This window comes from Olea europaea, chromosome 11 (assembly GCF_002742605.1).
Source record: "Olea europaea var. sylvestris chromosome 11, O_europaea_v1, whole genome shotgun sequence".
NCBI lineage: Eukaryota > Viridiplantae > Streptophyta > Magnoliopsida > Lamiales > Oleaceae > Olea > Olea europaea.
The window spans coordinates 13,979,342-13,996,328 of NC_036247.1; the positions used below are offsets into that span (position 1 = coordinate 13,979,342).

The following is a 16,987-nucleotide window of genomic DNA, read 5'->3' on the forward strand; positions in this document are numbered from 1 at the left end:
AGTTAATACAGCTGTGTGAAACAACTTCTGATATACTTGACGTGCTTTGTTGGCTTAACTCAAAACAATCTGCTGCCTGGCCAACCAAACCAGTAACTATAGCTGGTTCAGTCATTCTGGGTTTATGTAGAGAATTGGACTGATTTCTTGTGGTCACACCATTCCCCTGCTGATCAGGTGGAAATTCTGTATCCATATAGTTCCCACTCAGCATGGGATCCTGAAAAGAGTTCTTAAGAGATGAAACAGCCAAGTTCCCTGAACTAATAGTTTCAGGGCTACCAGTGTTCTCAACTTCAAAACTCTCAGAGACTAGCTTGTCCACCAATGTAGTCAAGTGGGTCGTACACACACCACTTTCTTTATGGTCTGCTAACTGAATATCTATTTCAGATGTTCTATTTTGCAGTAAAATGTCCTCTGGCATTTCCCAAAACTGCATAATCCCCTGGCATATATTTGAATACATGGTAACATGTTCTGCTTTAGAATGAAGGGCTTGGAGAACTCTAGGAATGTCAAGTCTATGATAGTATTTGAGACAAATTTCCGAGTTAATCGAGGCCTTCAACCTGCAATTTCATTTGGTAACAAAGATCAAATTAACATTATCAAAGATGAGCTGCAACTTAACGAGAGAAACTTTGATGTTAATTATGAAGGCAACCCATGTATCATCTTACTTATCTTAGTTCTTAAATAAAGATTCTGAAGGTTGACAGTGGTGAAAGAATATAAGATAAGGCATTAGAAACATACACAAGTAAATGGTCACAAGTACCCACAAAGACTTGTTCATAACAGTCAACACCGAAATTTTCTCCTGCCCTTAGAGCTGTACCTCTCAAAATTTTAAGCCCTGTAGCATTTATTTTACACTCAGGACAAAACCATGATCCTTCCGGCATATACATTTTGCACAGTCCCAAACATCTTGAATGGTAAGATGACGGGCAACCATCACAACAAAGCAGAAATCCATCCATACCACAAAGCCGGCATTCATCCCCATTATCATCCTGGTCAACAACAGAGCTGTCAACTGGTCCACTTATTTCAGACCCCAAAGAATCAGAATTAAGAGACAGCTTTATCTGGTGACGCTCTGCAACGATTTGCATTGCATCTTTGTCCTTGCAGATAGAAGTTTTAGAATATCTCGGATGAACTCTTTTTGGTCCACCTGCAGGGGCAACGGTCGTCCCTGTATCAGTGTCTATTCCTACTTCTAATTCTTCACGCATGTCAATTTCTACTCTTAGCTCTTCAGAATCCAGAATATCATCACACAAAATTTGCAAAATCATTAGCTTCCTCCCAACAGATAAAGTATAATAATCTCTCTCCAGGGTATGTGTATAAAATCCTTTCCAGTCAGGTCCATCTGTATACCCCATAACCATTAAATAGTGGACCAAGTAAACTGGCCAAGTCAATGAATCAAGCAAACTCCAATCTATGCACCTGAGAGCAGAAAGGTCAAAAAAAATATAAGAGCGATCTTGCAAAATGACACGCACAAGAAAGGAGTATACAGTAAGTGCTCCACAACGGAATATTTTCAAGTGAGGGCATGATTAGCAGGAGAATACTTCATGTAATGTGGATAAATAAAAATGTCATTTCAAGATTTTGTTTAGCATAAATGAATATCTTGTAATGATCAAACGATTGCGACAGTCCAACACCCAAGGATTTCTGAAAACAATGCAAACTACAATATCATAGACATGAAATTCATACAACTTGCTTTTGAGTTATGTATTGAGGGAACGATTTTGCATGCTTTTCCTTACTCAAGTGTGATAGAAGCAAGCAACAAACAAGAAAAGAATAGTTCCATCAAAGATGTACATCAACTTTCATTAACAGCCAAAACAGCAATTGCAGTGCATGCATTCACCAAAAAATGGGAAGGAATTCAACCAGATCTAAGAAAGTACCTCAAGCACTTTGATGCAAGCTCTGAACCTTCAGATGAGAGCCTTTCAATATGGCGTTTCAAGGCAGACATTAAAGCAACGTGAACAGAATCCAACAAAGTGTTCGCAACAGAGCAATTTAGCGCCCCCACAAAATCATCCAATCCAAAAGGATACAGAAACAATGGGACACTAAATGAACGCAGAACACAATATACAGAGAAAAGGTGCGAAACATACTCCTCTGGGACTCCAATGTGCCCAGAAGATGGAGGTAATTCTGGTGGAGGAACAACTGGTTCTTCCACCTCCAGACTAGCATCCTGCTCCTGAGCATCATCACATGAATCACTTGATGAATCACCATCAGCATAAGTATTGCCTTCTTCTTGGACCTCCTCCACTTCAATAGCACCAACCCCACTGTTTGTGGGCTCACTTAACGGCAATGCTTCAACCTTGTTGTCAACCGTAGCATTTGCTGGCACATTTTTAAATTTAGAATTCTTTGCCTGTACATCTTTACTTAACAATAGCTCCTCCAACTTCTTTTTCCTCTCCAACCATTCACCAGTTATTTTGCTATCTTCAACTAAAAGCACCTTCAATTCACCACTCTCTAAATCCTCACAATCACCATCCTCGTAATCTATCCTGTACAAACCAGATTCATAAGATGCAACCTTTCCCAAAAACACCCCACTGCCCTCAAATTCTTTCATTACATACCTACCAACTATTCTTTTCGACCTAGTTTCCACTATTTTCCTCTTACCATCACCATCCACTGTTACATTCTCTACATCCTTTATCTTCCTTTTTCTCCCCCGACGCCTCTCTGCTCCAACCACTATAGACTCCATTATTTCACCACCTAAATTTACCCCAAAATAAATCCAGTGCTTCTCGGGTTTCTCTTCCTCGGATGTGTTTGATTTATCAGTTACAAGTAATATCCGTCATCGCACCTGTTTCAGTAGATTAACACAAATTTCAGGACCTTCTCAGATCCATATCACGTAATGAAAGAACGGAAATTAAGCAGCAAGAGATTCCATCCAAAAAAATAAAACAATGCAAACTTTGCGGTTATTTTTTAATATCAAATATGAAGAATATATATATATAATAAATCGAAGAAAATGCATAGAAAATAAAATTTGGGGAAAATACAAAATACCGATTACCAAATTGATTCCGGTGCCGATACGAATATGTTAACGGACAGCATCGGTTGCCATATGTATAAACGTGAAAAAAAAAAAATTAAATAATGGGAAAAAATCGAACAGTACCTTTTGAAGAAACACTAATTGGAAACCTCGATTGAAGAATTTTGGGAGAGAGAGAGGGAGAGACAGAAGGCAAGTGATTGCCGAATGATGTGAGGCAACAATAACCCTAACCAGGTCACGCTTCCTGTATTCAGAATTTAATGGGGAAGATGGACTTGGAACCCTCTCGAAAATAGGATTAATTATTCTTAACTCGTTTTGACTCGGACGAGTTCCGAGTCATGCGTACCTGTTGATTATCCTATTCCTAAAAATAATTTATCCTAATTGTATTCCAACCTATAAAGATAATAATAATATCTAGCCCATATTTGTTGGGATTAAAATCAAATTTTTAATAAATTTTAATAAAAGTTGATAAAATACATTGTTAGAAAACTGTGAATTGCATGAAATATATAACTAAAGTTAATTATGGTATTTGACTTCAATAAAAATCAAGATTTTAATCCCCACCACACGAGAGCTAAGCAAATTTGTGAATAGGATATGATGTTGAAGTTTATATTGGACTTAAACTTTAAATAGAAAAACTTTAGAATTGCATATTCTGTTAATACACACACACACGAATAAATAAAAATTTCCTTACTCTTGGTGGTATTAAAATGCTTACCTTTCTTGAGTGTACGTAAAAAATAGAATTTGACAGGAGGTGATGCAGTCAAGCTTTCCAGCTGAGTGCTTGAAGTCAGAACCACACTACACGTATAAAATGGACACTTACTGAGGCTTTACAGACTACACTCAAATGGAGGAGGATGGCATTTTTTTGCAATTTTTTATCATCCGTGGTTCCCACGTGGGATCGACCTCATGGGTCCGTTCTATAAGAGTTTTGTGAAGAATTCCTTTGTAGATATGGTTTTGCTCTTGAAGTTAAGCTTTGCAAGAGTACTAGAATTTATAATGCCGTGCAAAAAGAGCAGTGGATATTAAATAACCATAACAGATCATTTGAATGGACATCAAGCAATTAATATTATCATTCTTGGACCAAAATATCTTCTTTAAGAAGGTGATTCCACTCCATTTGATGAAACATTGACAAGTAATAATAAAGTGGGTGGATTTTGTGTGGGAGATGCAAAAAAAGTGATTCAAGATTCATCATGTGTCCAAGGCCTTTTGTTCTTCTACGTATATGTTATTTTGGTACAAATTTTCATATGATCTCTAGATTGAAGAGGGACAAGCGCCTACGAAAAAGATTGTTTGTATTTGTCCGTGGTTTTTTATCTCAAGACTATGCCACGGTGTGAATTGAGTCAAGATGTGGGGTTGGTTTGCTTCTTCATCATAGCAAGGATGCAAGGCGGGTAGTTAGCTTTCATTCTCCAGTTGATGCTAAAGCTTTAGTAGCTCAAGAGGATTAGTGTACGAAATGAGATGAGATTTCAAATTAACATTGTAGGACGCTCAAATTTTTCCTATCCATAAAATCTAGTGACTTTTTTTCCTTTGAATAATTTATTAATTTTTATAGTGCAAAACGGGCTTCTTGAAGTAAGGTGTGGTCCTTGTTTACTTTGTACCTATAGATAGGAATAGAATAATCCACTCGTAGTTTCAAACGATGACTACAATGAAAAATCACTTTGTTTTTTAAAACGAATTTATTTGATTTCTGAAAAGATCGACTATGCTCAATCCAACACAAAATCCTTAATTTGCAAAGGAGTACCTCAAGTCAATTTCTTCATGTTTCATCTCTTTTCATGTATTCATACCTAATCCACAAGAGTTTTCAAGTTCTTTGCACAAAAATCCTTTTGAGGGTTTCGCATGGTGCCCCACTACCCTTGCATTTTCAGGGTAAGAATAGGGAAAAAATGTCTTGGGCCAATGTTCGAGACATATCTCAATGATCATTCTAAGAAAATGGAAATTTCCCTGAAATTTTAACATGCGGCATGTTTGACATGTGAGCTCTTCTCGCATATGTATAAAATTGGATTCACTTGATTTTCAAGTGTTTGAAAAAAATTAACAATCCTTAACTTCTCGCGATTCTTTCATTTGTAAATGAAGTACTGTTGTCAATTTCTCCGAGTTTCATCTCTTTCCGCATCTTGAGACACAATCAAAAAGTATTTGCACATTTTCTACATATAAACCCTTGTGAGAGTTTTGCATAATACCGTCAAGGTAAGAAGGTATAGAAAACATGCATTGAGCCCTTACAAATTTTTTACTTGCAGTCTAATACGTAAAGATAGTATTAATTTTGTACTTCATCGAATAAAGATCAATGCAAATTTACAAATAAGAGAATGCGCGCGCACGCCTAATTTATAAATAGAAGTACACCGAAATTGGAACTTCTGCAATTCTTTTCCTATTCTTGGTGGTATTAAAATGCGCTGAGCTCAAACCAGCAACTCGATAAACTCATTTGGCTCTATGAGGGGAAATGATGTTAATCGATACAAATAGGATTTATCTAGGAATGAAGGTCACATGTCAATTTTTTTGAGTTTCACTTCTTTCCAATTATTTGTACACAATACAATAAGGTTTTGCACATTATATCTACATCTGCCCTTGTAAGGATTTCACATGTTGTCCGTATATTTTCACAGTATGAAGATGTATAAAATATATCTCAAGGTAATGTTCAACTTGTGTCGTCACACAAAATGGATATTTCGTAAGTTTTTTTCCTACAATGTAATAGAAAGGTCTGGACATACGATTATTTTACAAACAACCTACAATGAATTTCACTAATACAGTAATACCTAATTGTTTCATCACTTAGGTCAACTCGGCAATTTCAATAGATCGTTTTAAAACCTAATCCAATGACTAAAGATCGAACACATTCAACTTTTACATATTATTGTTGATCATTTGCATCCTCATCGTGAGACTGAATGTAATCGAAGGAAAGGGGATGTAGGTACGATAGGAAGGCACAATTAAGTAAGGGAAGGCTCTCTCTTTCTCCCTCCATGATCTTGTGTAACGCCTTTCCACCCATTATTGTTCTTCATTCCAAGTGAGCAAGTCAAAAGCATTTGAGATGATAGCAAAAGTAAGCAGGGAAGCGGAAGCGAGGGTCTTCAAATCACTTTTGTGTGAAAATAATTTTCGGTAGCTTTTCATTGGTCTCTTAAGGCAAAGTCTCGCTTAATCATTCATCGATCTTTTCTTCTTCCTTTACTATTAATATTAATTACCACATGAGTAATGGGTCGCTTGTATAATAGTCTTTTGTCGTGTATAATTATTTAATAGTATAATAATTAATATTTTTTACTATTTATAAACATATTTATAGTGTCTAGTAGTAAAAGGTAGCTATTTTCTATATTATAGAAGATGCATACATATATTTGGATACAAAATATGGTGCAAATATCTATAAGAATTACATTATAAATAGAATTACAAACATAATTCGTTAAAAATTTGGTAAAGGCAAGAAATGTAGCTAATTTTAAAATTATAAAAAAGAATTAAGTCCTCGTTTGGTCCCCATTATTTTTAGAATACATTTTTTCTTTTTTATTTTCACCACACATTTTTAATAAAATAATATTACACGCAAATTTAATTTTTTTCTTATTTTTAACCGCACATTCTTCATCAAAATATTATTTCAAAATAACTTTTAAGCAAATAAAAAGGACAAACAAGCTCTAAGCCCCTGTTTCGAAGCAATATTTCATCCTAGAAAATCAATTGCTCGACCGTTAATTCATTGTTTCAACCATCATTTTTTACTTCTTCACTCACAGAGGGACCCATTTTTATTTTTCTTTTTAACGGTTAAAAAATCAATTCTCATAATTACTACCAAACATGTCCTAAGTTTTGAAATTGGTTAAAAATATCAATTTCTTGTCATTTAAAGTGAGAAAAAAAATGAAATGAGTTGGAATCTTAAAATAAAAGACTGGACAAAAGAAGTATTGAAAATGAAAAAGAAATAACTGTTGAAACGAAAAAAAAAAATTTGTAACGAGTTCACAGGTTTTAAGAGTCAACTCGGTTACTCGGACAAAACATGGACCAATTTCATTTGTTTTTGGCCTGCTATTTCTAATTATTACAAAAGATAAAGATAAAACAGATCAGCCGTCCGCACTGAGCAGAGTACGATGAATTGGCGGGAAGGACTTCAATATTTTCATAGTCCAAAACATGGAATTATTTATTTGTATAATTAATAATCACCACTTGCCTTTGTTGTCCTCCTTTCCAAAATTTTAATTAGCCCATATTTGATACAAATTAAAATTAAAATTTTAGTTTAAATCAAAGTGAATTATTAATTTTAATCAAATATTTTATGAGATTCACAATTTTTAACCACGTAATCTTTTTTTTTTTTTTATCAAACATGCTAAAAATATAATTTTACTCTCCGTCAAGTATGGGCTTGTTATAAGTTTTAAAAGTAGATAAAACCTCACGTCGTATTTATAGAAATTTCTTGAATTAGATTCATAATTTGTTGTTCATGTTTTAATTTTATATCTAACCATTTGAAAAGTCGATGGTTAAAGTTACTCTATATCACATTATTTTCAAGCTTTTGAAATTAAAAATCTGTGCTCATTAAATTTTCATATAGTTCTAAGGATGTCAACAAGTCGAGCGGAGCCGACTCATGATTTTTATTTTTTCAAATGGCAGCAGCATGGTTGCACGTGATACCAATGCAGCTACACGTAGTTGCCAAAGATGTAATTTTTTTTATATATAAAAATTTGCTTACAGGCCGAAAATGGCCCATGTTGCTCGTCGGCTCGAACACGGGCTGACCCTCCAAAATAGGGCTCAGTTCGAGTCGTAAATCGGGCCAGTGCAAGCTTTTTTCGAATCAAGCCAACGAGCTAAATTGACATCCATAATTCCAATAAAAAGTTATTTGTTGGGTCATTCTCTTTTTGTTCAAGATTTTCGTAAATGGACATCATATTTACGAGGAGATTTGTTGGTGTATTCAACCTACTAGCGAGCAGGTGTACATGGGGTTGATTTACCACACGTTGTTCGTATAGCCTCAAGAACAACGCATACAATTGCTCAAGAAAAGAATTCAAGTGACTCAAAATAGTTATATATACCTGTAACTCGATCTAATAATGGAAAGTTTTTGCTTGGTGGATATGAGAAAGAAGTAGAAACGCAAATTTTTGGAAGATTCTATGATGAAGGATTATTATTATACATTGGAACGACGCTACTATTAAACTTTGGAAGTATTGTCGTGGAGTTTTATATTTAAAGCTCCCTTTAAGTCCAAACAATGAACACGTGCAACAAGTTTGTTGTTGCTTCATTTGCTTTAATTAGTCTTTTAGTATAGATCCTTTAAAATTTGTTCAATTAATACTTTCGCAATAAACTTTGTTTGTTGGATCTCAAATGAATAATGTAAGAACTCTTGTTTAATGTTTATTTAAAAAACTGTCCTTCCTAATGACACATTAAAATTTTTAATAGTTGAGGTGTTTAAACTAGTTCGGCCAAACAAAAATATTATTTAAGTCGCAAATATTCTCAATGCTGATTGTAATAAAATTATATCGGTATATTATCAAATCTTGGTTTTGTACTTATAAGATATTCATTACATAAGACTGATTACTTTCTCAAAGTAAAAATTGTTTTTTCCCCTCTTTGATTTCTTCATCTCATAAGCATTTGCGAAAAAAATGAAACAACATCAATGCCTTTTATTTTCAAAACTTGGTTTGATTTTTGAAGATATTCTTATAAGAATTTGTGAAAAAAAATGGAACTCCGAGTAAAGATTTTCAAATTTCATTGCACAAATAACTCGTAAAGCAGTTGTCTTTATTATTTACTATATATATATATATATATATATATATATATATAGTGTCACGTTAAAATGACAATCATGTATTCAAATAATGTATTAATTGGTATCGTATTGTAGTCAAACCCTTAAAATTTTCACAAAAATCAGGTGTAAACAAAGACTCAAATTAGAAATCGAATTGATTAGTTTGATGGGGATGCAAGTTAAAGTAGTAATACGTGTTTACTAATTATTTTGCATTTGCACTTTAAGGGGCAACACTATCTTTACTCGTAAAAACCCACAAAAGTAGAGGTAATATTAATAGTTTACATAAATCATGACGAATCATTTATTGTTATGTCAAAAGTGAATGGATATAGAAATTGCTAAAACTCGTATTTTAGGTACCTAATACATGCTTGGGAGTGATTATAAGTAATTATAAGCAAATGTGCGTGTTTCGCGCGGGTTAATTCGCTAACAATTAAAGAGGATCAGACGATTGTGTAAGGGACGAAACCTCTTGAGACAAAGTCCCAAAAAGGGGTGTTCTTTTATTGACGATGAACTTTACAATTGGAAACGAAAAACAACGTGCCTCCAAGGGGCGCAAGCACACGAGTTACAGAAAAGAAAGTGTTTAAGTCTAAAAGCTAAAGAAATGAAAATTACATATTCTCTGTTCGAGAGTTTTGGATTCGGTCCTTTGCTTCTATGTCCTTTCTCCCTTTTATACTTCATAGGCGATTCCTTTGTGATTAACTGCTCTAAAAACTGCTTGATCGCCCTATAACTACTCACTTTCTTTGTAGTGGCCATTTTGTCATGAAACGGCATTTTAACTGCTGCCATTATCCTGCATCGTTCAACCGCTTTCGATTGAATCCCTTGAGTCGTGGAACGTGATAAGGCTACTTTAACAACTGCCTTGATAACTGCATTTCTTGATAATCACAATGCGTTATGTTTGTTGATACCTTGGGCGACTTAAAGGTTTGAGCGAGAATAGAATAACAGCTCTGGGCGACCGTATGACACTTCATTCGTTCAGATTCTGAGCGACTTGCAAACTTGGGCGATGGCGTTACCGCACTCTTGGGCCCCTTATTTGGGCCTTCACCTTGATTCGTTCAATTGGATTTCGTTCTTTGGGCTATCTGATTTGGGGATCCTCCAATTGGGCTTTACTCTTTGGGCTGTTCGATTTGTGCTGGATTTTTATGTGTCAACAGTGCGGATAATAGACAAGTAATAGTTGTGAGTTCTATAAAATATGTAAAAAATATATATTTATACTAGTTAAATTATAATTTATGTTTTGCAGAAAGGTGCACATACTTTCTGTTAGTTTCCTTAATATTTCTAACAGCTGTAAAAATGCTTTTCCAGAAAATATAATAACTACTTGGGTTGGGCCGAATTTTCATATATAATTGAGCCCATTTTAAGGCCCAAAACCAATTTGCACTGCATCCAATCAGCCCAAAATCAAGAACGGTCCATCTCTGAAAATTCGAGACAAAAATAGAAACCTAGAAGTAGCATAAAGTATAATCCTTTTTGCATACCAATTCTCCTTGCCTTGGGGGTGTTTGGAAGTGATTTTTCATCTCAAAAAATTGATTCTTTGACCGTTATTTCAATATTTTAGCCGTAATTTTTGATTTCTTTTTTCACAGGTAGTCCTCACTTTTCTCCTAACGGTCAAAAATTCAATTCTCAAAATCTTTACCGAACAAATTAGTTAGAGATCAACGTTTGATGCTTTTCTTCTCCTCCCCACTCAGTAAACCCCCTTGTTGGATGGATGTTAATATATCAAGTTTTTACGAAAATACATCAATTTAAAGAATAATTCTCTTTCAAAATAAGCCACTTGTCTTTTTTTATTTAATTAAGGAATTAACTAAATTAAGCTTCAATGTATTTGTCAATATTAATGTTTAGCGCATAGAACCATTCGTCGTCTAATTTGAAGCAGTATTCGTTAAAGATTTCTTTTATCCCGAATCTATTATGATTGGCATATTATATTTTTTTTTAAAAAATAAAATAATATAAAAGTTTACTCCGAATCAAGTGAATTATTTATCACTGCTTTACGAAAGTTTCGTTCTTATTTGAATGTATGAACTTGATTAGGTTTGTATATGTTGAATTTCAATTGTTCCGCCACCCTCTTGTTGAAATTAAAATTTAAGTTAAATTTAAGTTTAAAGAATTTAACTTAAATTATTTTTTCAACTTGTTTCGCGCGGGTTAGTCGCTAACAATTAAAAGGGATCAGACGATTGTGTAAGGGACAAACCTCTTGAGACAAAGTCCCAAAAAGGGGTGTTCTTTTATTGGCGATGACTTTACAATTGGAAATCGAAAACAAAATGCCTCTAAGGGGTGCAAGCACACGAGTTATTGAAAAAAGTGTTTAAGTCTAAGCTAAGGAATTTAAAATTACACGTTCTCTATTCGAGAGTTTTTGATTCGATCCTTTTGCTCTATGTCTTTTCTCCCTTTTATACTCCATGGATGATTTCTTTGTGATCAATCGCCTAAAAACTGCTTGATCGTTTTACAACTGCCCACTTTTCTCGTAATGGCTAGCTTGTCATGAAAACTGCCTTTTTTAACTGCTGCCATTACTCTTCGTCATTCAACCGTTTTCGATTGAATTCCTTGAATCGTGGAACGTGATAGGGCTGCTTTAATAACAATTTTGATAACTGCACTTATTGATAGCCACAACGCTTTATGTTTGCTAAGACCTTGGGCGACTTGAAGGTTTGGGCGAAAATAGAGTAACAGCTCTGGGCGACTGCATGGCACTACATTCGTTCAGATTCTGGGCGACTTGCAAATTTGGGCGATGGCGTTACAGCGTTCTTGGGCCTCCCCATTTGGGCCTTCATTTTGAATTGTTTGATTGGGTTTCGTTCTTTGGGCTATCTGATTTGGGGATCCTCCAATTGGGCTTCATTCCTTGGGCCGTTCGATTTGGGCTGAATTTTTATGTGTCAACAATTACCCCCCAATATGGCAGAATTAATACCAATTATTAAATTTTGTCATATTCACTTTGTGTTTCCAGCAACATTCGAAATTCCCAAAAATTTCAATCATTATTTTCTTCCATAGCTTGAAAATGTGCGACATTTTGCAAACTCTTATAACCCCCAAACACGCACATTTCACTGCACCATTAAATCATGCCTCACTTTTTCGTGTCTCTCCCATGATTTACTGTTCATCTTTTGCTTCCCTGCTACGTAACTCCGAAAAACTCCGTTTCATCCCTAATGGTTACTTCACAATCTCAAGCTGGCGACTCCTTTAGTTTTGATGACTTTCAGAAACTTCTGAGTCGTCCATATATAACTTCGAGTTTTCTCGCGCCCGCCGATGTCGAACGTAATGAGTTCTACTTAGGTCCTTTCTTCAACAATGCAGAGGCAGTCAAACAGGCGGCGGTGGGCCAGCTGTTTCCTTGTACTCAAGGCCCTCCATTTCTAAACTCTCTGCCGTTGGGCCACTTCGCGAAAGAGGTATTCGCACTTGTCCTAAATCTGATGTAGCTTTTCGTAGGTAGCATGCTCGTCTTGTGGGCCATGGTCCTACTAAGGCACTCTTTGATAATGCTAGGATATCTGATTTGTTAGAAATTTCTATTTGCCCCCCTACTTTTGATTCAGCACTTTTTTCGATTGCTTTGAGTTTTTGATCTTCCGAGTATAATACCTTTATTTTCCCTCTTGGCCTCATGTCTATTACTTTAAGGGATGTTGGGGTCCTAGTGAATCTACCACTTTTGGGCGATACCATTTTTCCTGGTATCTTGATTTCTGGTGGCGCCCCAAATTTTGGTAAAAACTACACCGAGTCTTATTCAAGCCTGTAAACCCTTCACAATCATTCAAGCGCTGAGCCTTCTCATATTGAGTGAGTGGCTTTTCTTCTAGTTTGGCTTTATAAATATGTTTTGTGTGTGCCAAGCATAAAACCCTCCCTGAGTTATTACCTATAGCGCATGAATTGACGCGTGGCAGGCCTTTGAATTTATGTTCTTTCTTTTTAGCTGCCCTTTATAGAGGCATGGCCTCTCTTCAAACTCAATTGAAGAATGGTGCATCTCCCACTGGTAGTGGACCTCTTTGGTTCACTCAACTGTGGTTGAGATCCTATTTTCCATTGCTTGGTGCTCTATCAATTTCTCGCTCCTCTGCTAGCTGCTATGGGCTAGCCATTGAGCCCTTGGCTCCTGTAAATATGTCTAGAAGGGACATTTTTTCATTCTTTTATTCTTTGGATTCAATCCCTTCCTTTTTTCCTTTTCCTCCTTTTTTGACTCCAAACTATGTGCATCCCCCCTCCACTATAAACAGCGCGAGCACCTCCCTATTCATTTGGATCCAGTTTTTAACCGGGAGGGAGCTATTTCATGATATTTTAACTGGGATCAATGCCAAGGCAGGGGTAGAAATTTATGCTCCCCAATTTTTTGCTGGCCAACTTGGTTTCGGCCAAACTTGGCCTGTTCCTCCTTGCTATTCAAGAAACTTGATTAACCGCTTTCATATTATTAATAAGGCTGAGGCAGAGGCTATAAATGCTCGTAATCTTCTCTTAACAAGCTATTTTTCATTAGCCCCCTTCAATTCTAGCCACGCCATCCATCCTCTTTTTCAATAGCTCTGGCCGTCAGTGAAGCGCAGATTGTTTGCGACTGATGCCAATCGTGCCTTTCATTCACTAGACCAGCCGAGCATTTCTTCCCCTCCTCTTGTTTTAGTCACTCCTTTATCCATCCAGAGTCCTTCTCCTCCTCGTCGCGCTAAACAGTCTGCTCGTCCATCTTCTTCTCTCCCTGTCAAGCCTACTATAGCCAAGAGGGCCCCAAGCCGCAAACGACCAGCCTCAGCATCTCCCATTTTGGAGGATGATGTTGATGATGATGATGATACCCCTCTTATCGTCAGAAGGAAGGTAATTAAATTGGTTTACTCACAAGCATACTTTTTCATACTTGAAACTTTTCTGTGTGCTGATGATTTATTTGGATTCCTCAGAAAAGTTCAGCCTCTCCTTTAAAGGTTTTGGCATCGGCAGCTCCTGCTCCATCATCCTCTGCTGAGGCTGCTTCATCCAAACCGGTTGATAAGGGGACTACGCTTAAAGAGACATCTTCAGTCCCAGGATCCTCATCACAACCCATGGATGAGTCACCTTCTTCCCAGGGCGTCAACCCCCCAAACATCGAAGCAGAAGGTAATTAAGTTTTTTTTAATGCCTTACCTTTGCTTGTGCTATTGGTTTCTGATTTGTTGCTCTTGAGTTCTACAGATACTCCTATGAGTATGCCCGTTGTGGCAACATCTTCTCGCTCAGACAAGGGGAAGTCCTCACGAATGGAGGAGTCACAAGTGGCAGACTTGGCTGAGGATATGCCATCTTCCACGATTGTTGATGAGGTAATCTTTGCTTCACTTTTATTTCCATTTTGTTCGTTGTAGTGAGAATCTTCAATATTGGCAATTTTCTTTGCAGGATGCTGACAAGATTATGCGTTCTATCCAAGACTTGTTCGCTTCCTGGGGGCAAGTCAAGACATCTCGCCCTGCTCCATTTGATCGTCCTGCTGCTTCTTCAGAGGAAGATTTGAAATTCCTCACGCAGTCGATATTTGAGTACGTGTCCTTCATGGATATGGACATTGGTAGGGCTAGTGCTGCCAGACACAAGGATAAACTTGAGCATTTGAATGCGAAGTTGGAGCAAGCACTAACGCTTCCGTCGCTCAATCTTTCTGTCGATTTTAAAGCGACGTTGAAGGTTATCCACTCCGAGGTCCTTTTCTTGCTAGCCAAGAATGCTGAACTAAAGGCCAAAAGTACTCAATATCTTCGCGTCGTATCTGAAAAAGAGTCTCTACGTCTGGAGATCAACAAGGCTGAGGATAAGTTGAAAGAGATCTCTTCTGAAGTCATGATTGAAGACTCTTTGATGGTTAGTTTGGCTGCTCAGATGAAGGAACTTCAAGCTAAAATGGACGACTGCAAAGCGAGAATGGCTACTAAAAAGCGCAACGCCTCCCAGGAAATTGAGCGAACTAAGTCCTTGGTTGAGCAGTATAAGAAGTTGGAAGTTGATGATGATGTCGTGGCCGAATTGAACATCACTTCCTCTCGGCAGAACGAGGATTGGGAAAAACTTAGGGAACGAATTCGTTTAGTGTGGGGTGGACTATAATTAAGACATATGATGCCTTTTTCTTTTGTAATTTGATTTTCCCTTTGTAACTTTGTTCATAATTAATGAACATATATGTTAACTTCTTGTGCATTTATTTGACATTTGTTTTTTAATCGTCAATTTTTCAAGCATTTAACTACTTTGTGCTAAAAATCTTGCCCATTTTCTTTTGATATTTCCACCACTTTTCCCTAGACTTTGGGCTATTTAATTTCATTTACTAGGCATAATGTGGCTGCTCATATTCTGTCTCTTTATCTCCATCCCCTATAAATGTACGTATGTTTCGCACTTTCCATCTTCCATTTTCATCTTTATTTTCTTCTTCGAAACCAATTTGCTGCCATTGTTTGGCACTCTGACAATCAATCTAATACGAAACCTTCGTCTTTATATAAAAATGGATTGTTTAGTCCGCCCATTTTGCTATTTGCCTTGATGTCACCTTTGGTGTAGGAGGTATAAGAAATTTTTTTGGCCAGCAGCAAAGTTTTTACCATTGAAGTTCTTCCCATCGTCTCTTTGTCCTTTACAAGGAGTCGATGATAGAAGGCAATTTTTGAGATGCTTGCGGGCCACCTTGCTTGCTGAGAGTGCTTCTCAGCATCTTTGCCCGCCATTGTAGCGATGCATTTAGGAAGGTGGTGAGGCCAGTCCACTCTCTTACTCGGCGATCCCACCATTGCAGCAATGCATTTAGGAAGGCGGTGCGAGGCTAGTCCACCCTCTTACTCAGCGATCAATCGGGAGATTAGCTTACTTTTGATTGTAGTTTGTAGAGCATCCATTATTTGTATTTTTGCATATTTGTAATGAACGTTTGATAATAAAGGACTTTATTTGAACGTATTTCGCTCTGACCTTGTTATCCTTAATCGTTCAACAAATTTTGATTATACTTTTATCTGTTCACATCTCCATAAAGAAGGAACATATTTTTTCAAATATTTGCCGTTAATGAATCTCACGTGCTTGGTGCCATCTAAATCTTCCAAGTGATATGCTCCATTGGGCAATACGCTGTTTATTTTGTATGGTCCTTCCCAATTGAGCGACCACTTTCCGTACTTTGGATCCTTGCTATCCAAAGGGAGTATCGTCTTCCAAACTAGTTCACCCAGGCTGAACGACTTGGCTATGACTTTTTTATTATAAAACTTAGTCATTCTTTGTTTTTGAACTTACAATCTATCTAAGATGTCCAACTTTAATTCGTTTAACCCCAATAAATTTTTGAACTAGTGATTCGGTATACTCATCATCATTCAACTTATGTTGCAAGCACACTCTAATCGATTGCACGTTGATTTCCATAGGCAAAACGGCCTCCTGTCCATAAACAAGTTGGAAAGGAGTAACTTTGGTACTTGACCAAGGTGATGTTCTATAAGCCCATAAGGCCTTGTTCAGACATTCGTGCCAATTTCTAGCATTTTCGTCTATCATCTTTCTGATGATATTTTTTAGAACCTTATTAGAAGATTCTGCTTGTCCGTTGGATTGAGCGTAGTATGGTGTGGAGTTTACTAATTTAACTCCAAACTTGCTCAAAAATTTGTTCACTTGATCCCCATTCAAAGATGTTCCGTGATCTACCATTAACGTTTGTGGAATTCCAAACCTATAAATGATGTGATCACGGATAAACTCTATAACATTCTTCTGGGTGATCTCTTTCAAAGGTACCGCCTCTACCCACTTGGTGAAGTAGTCGGTTGCAACTATAACAAAAGTATGTTGCTTGG

The 16,987-nt window shown here is 36.6% G+C and overlaps 1 protein-coding gene across 1 annotated transcript; it reads right to left on the minus strand.

The window, feature by feature from the left end:
- Position 1: 1 nt before the first annotated feature.
- Positions 2-3,398, minus strand: LOC111404496 (DDT domain-containing protein PTM-like; the record flags this gene model as incomplete). Its single annotated transcript, XM_023033292.1, has 4 exons — positions 3,218-3,398; positions 1,944-2,890; positions 760-1,464; positions 2-572 (listed from the first exon to the last, which is right to left on the minus strand). Coding segments are annotated over exons 2-4 (2,118 nt in total), but the record flags the coding sequence as incomplete, so codon positions are not given.
- Between the last annotated feature and the right edge of the window lie 13,589 nt (positions 3,399-16,987).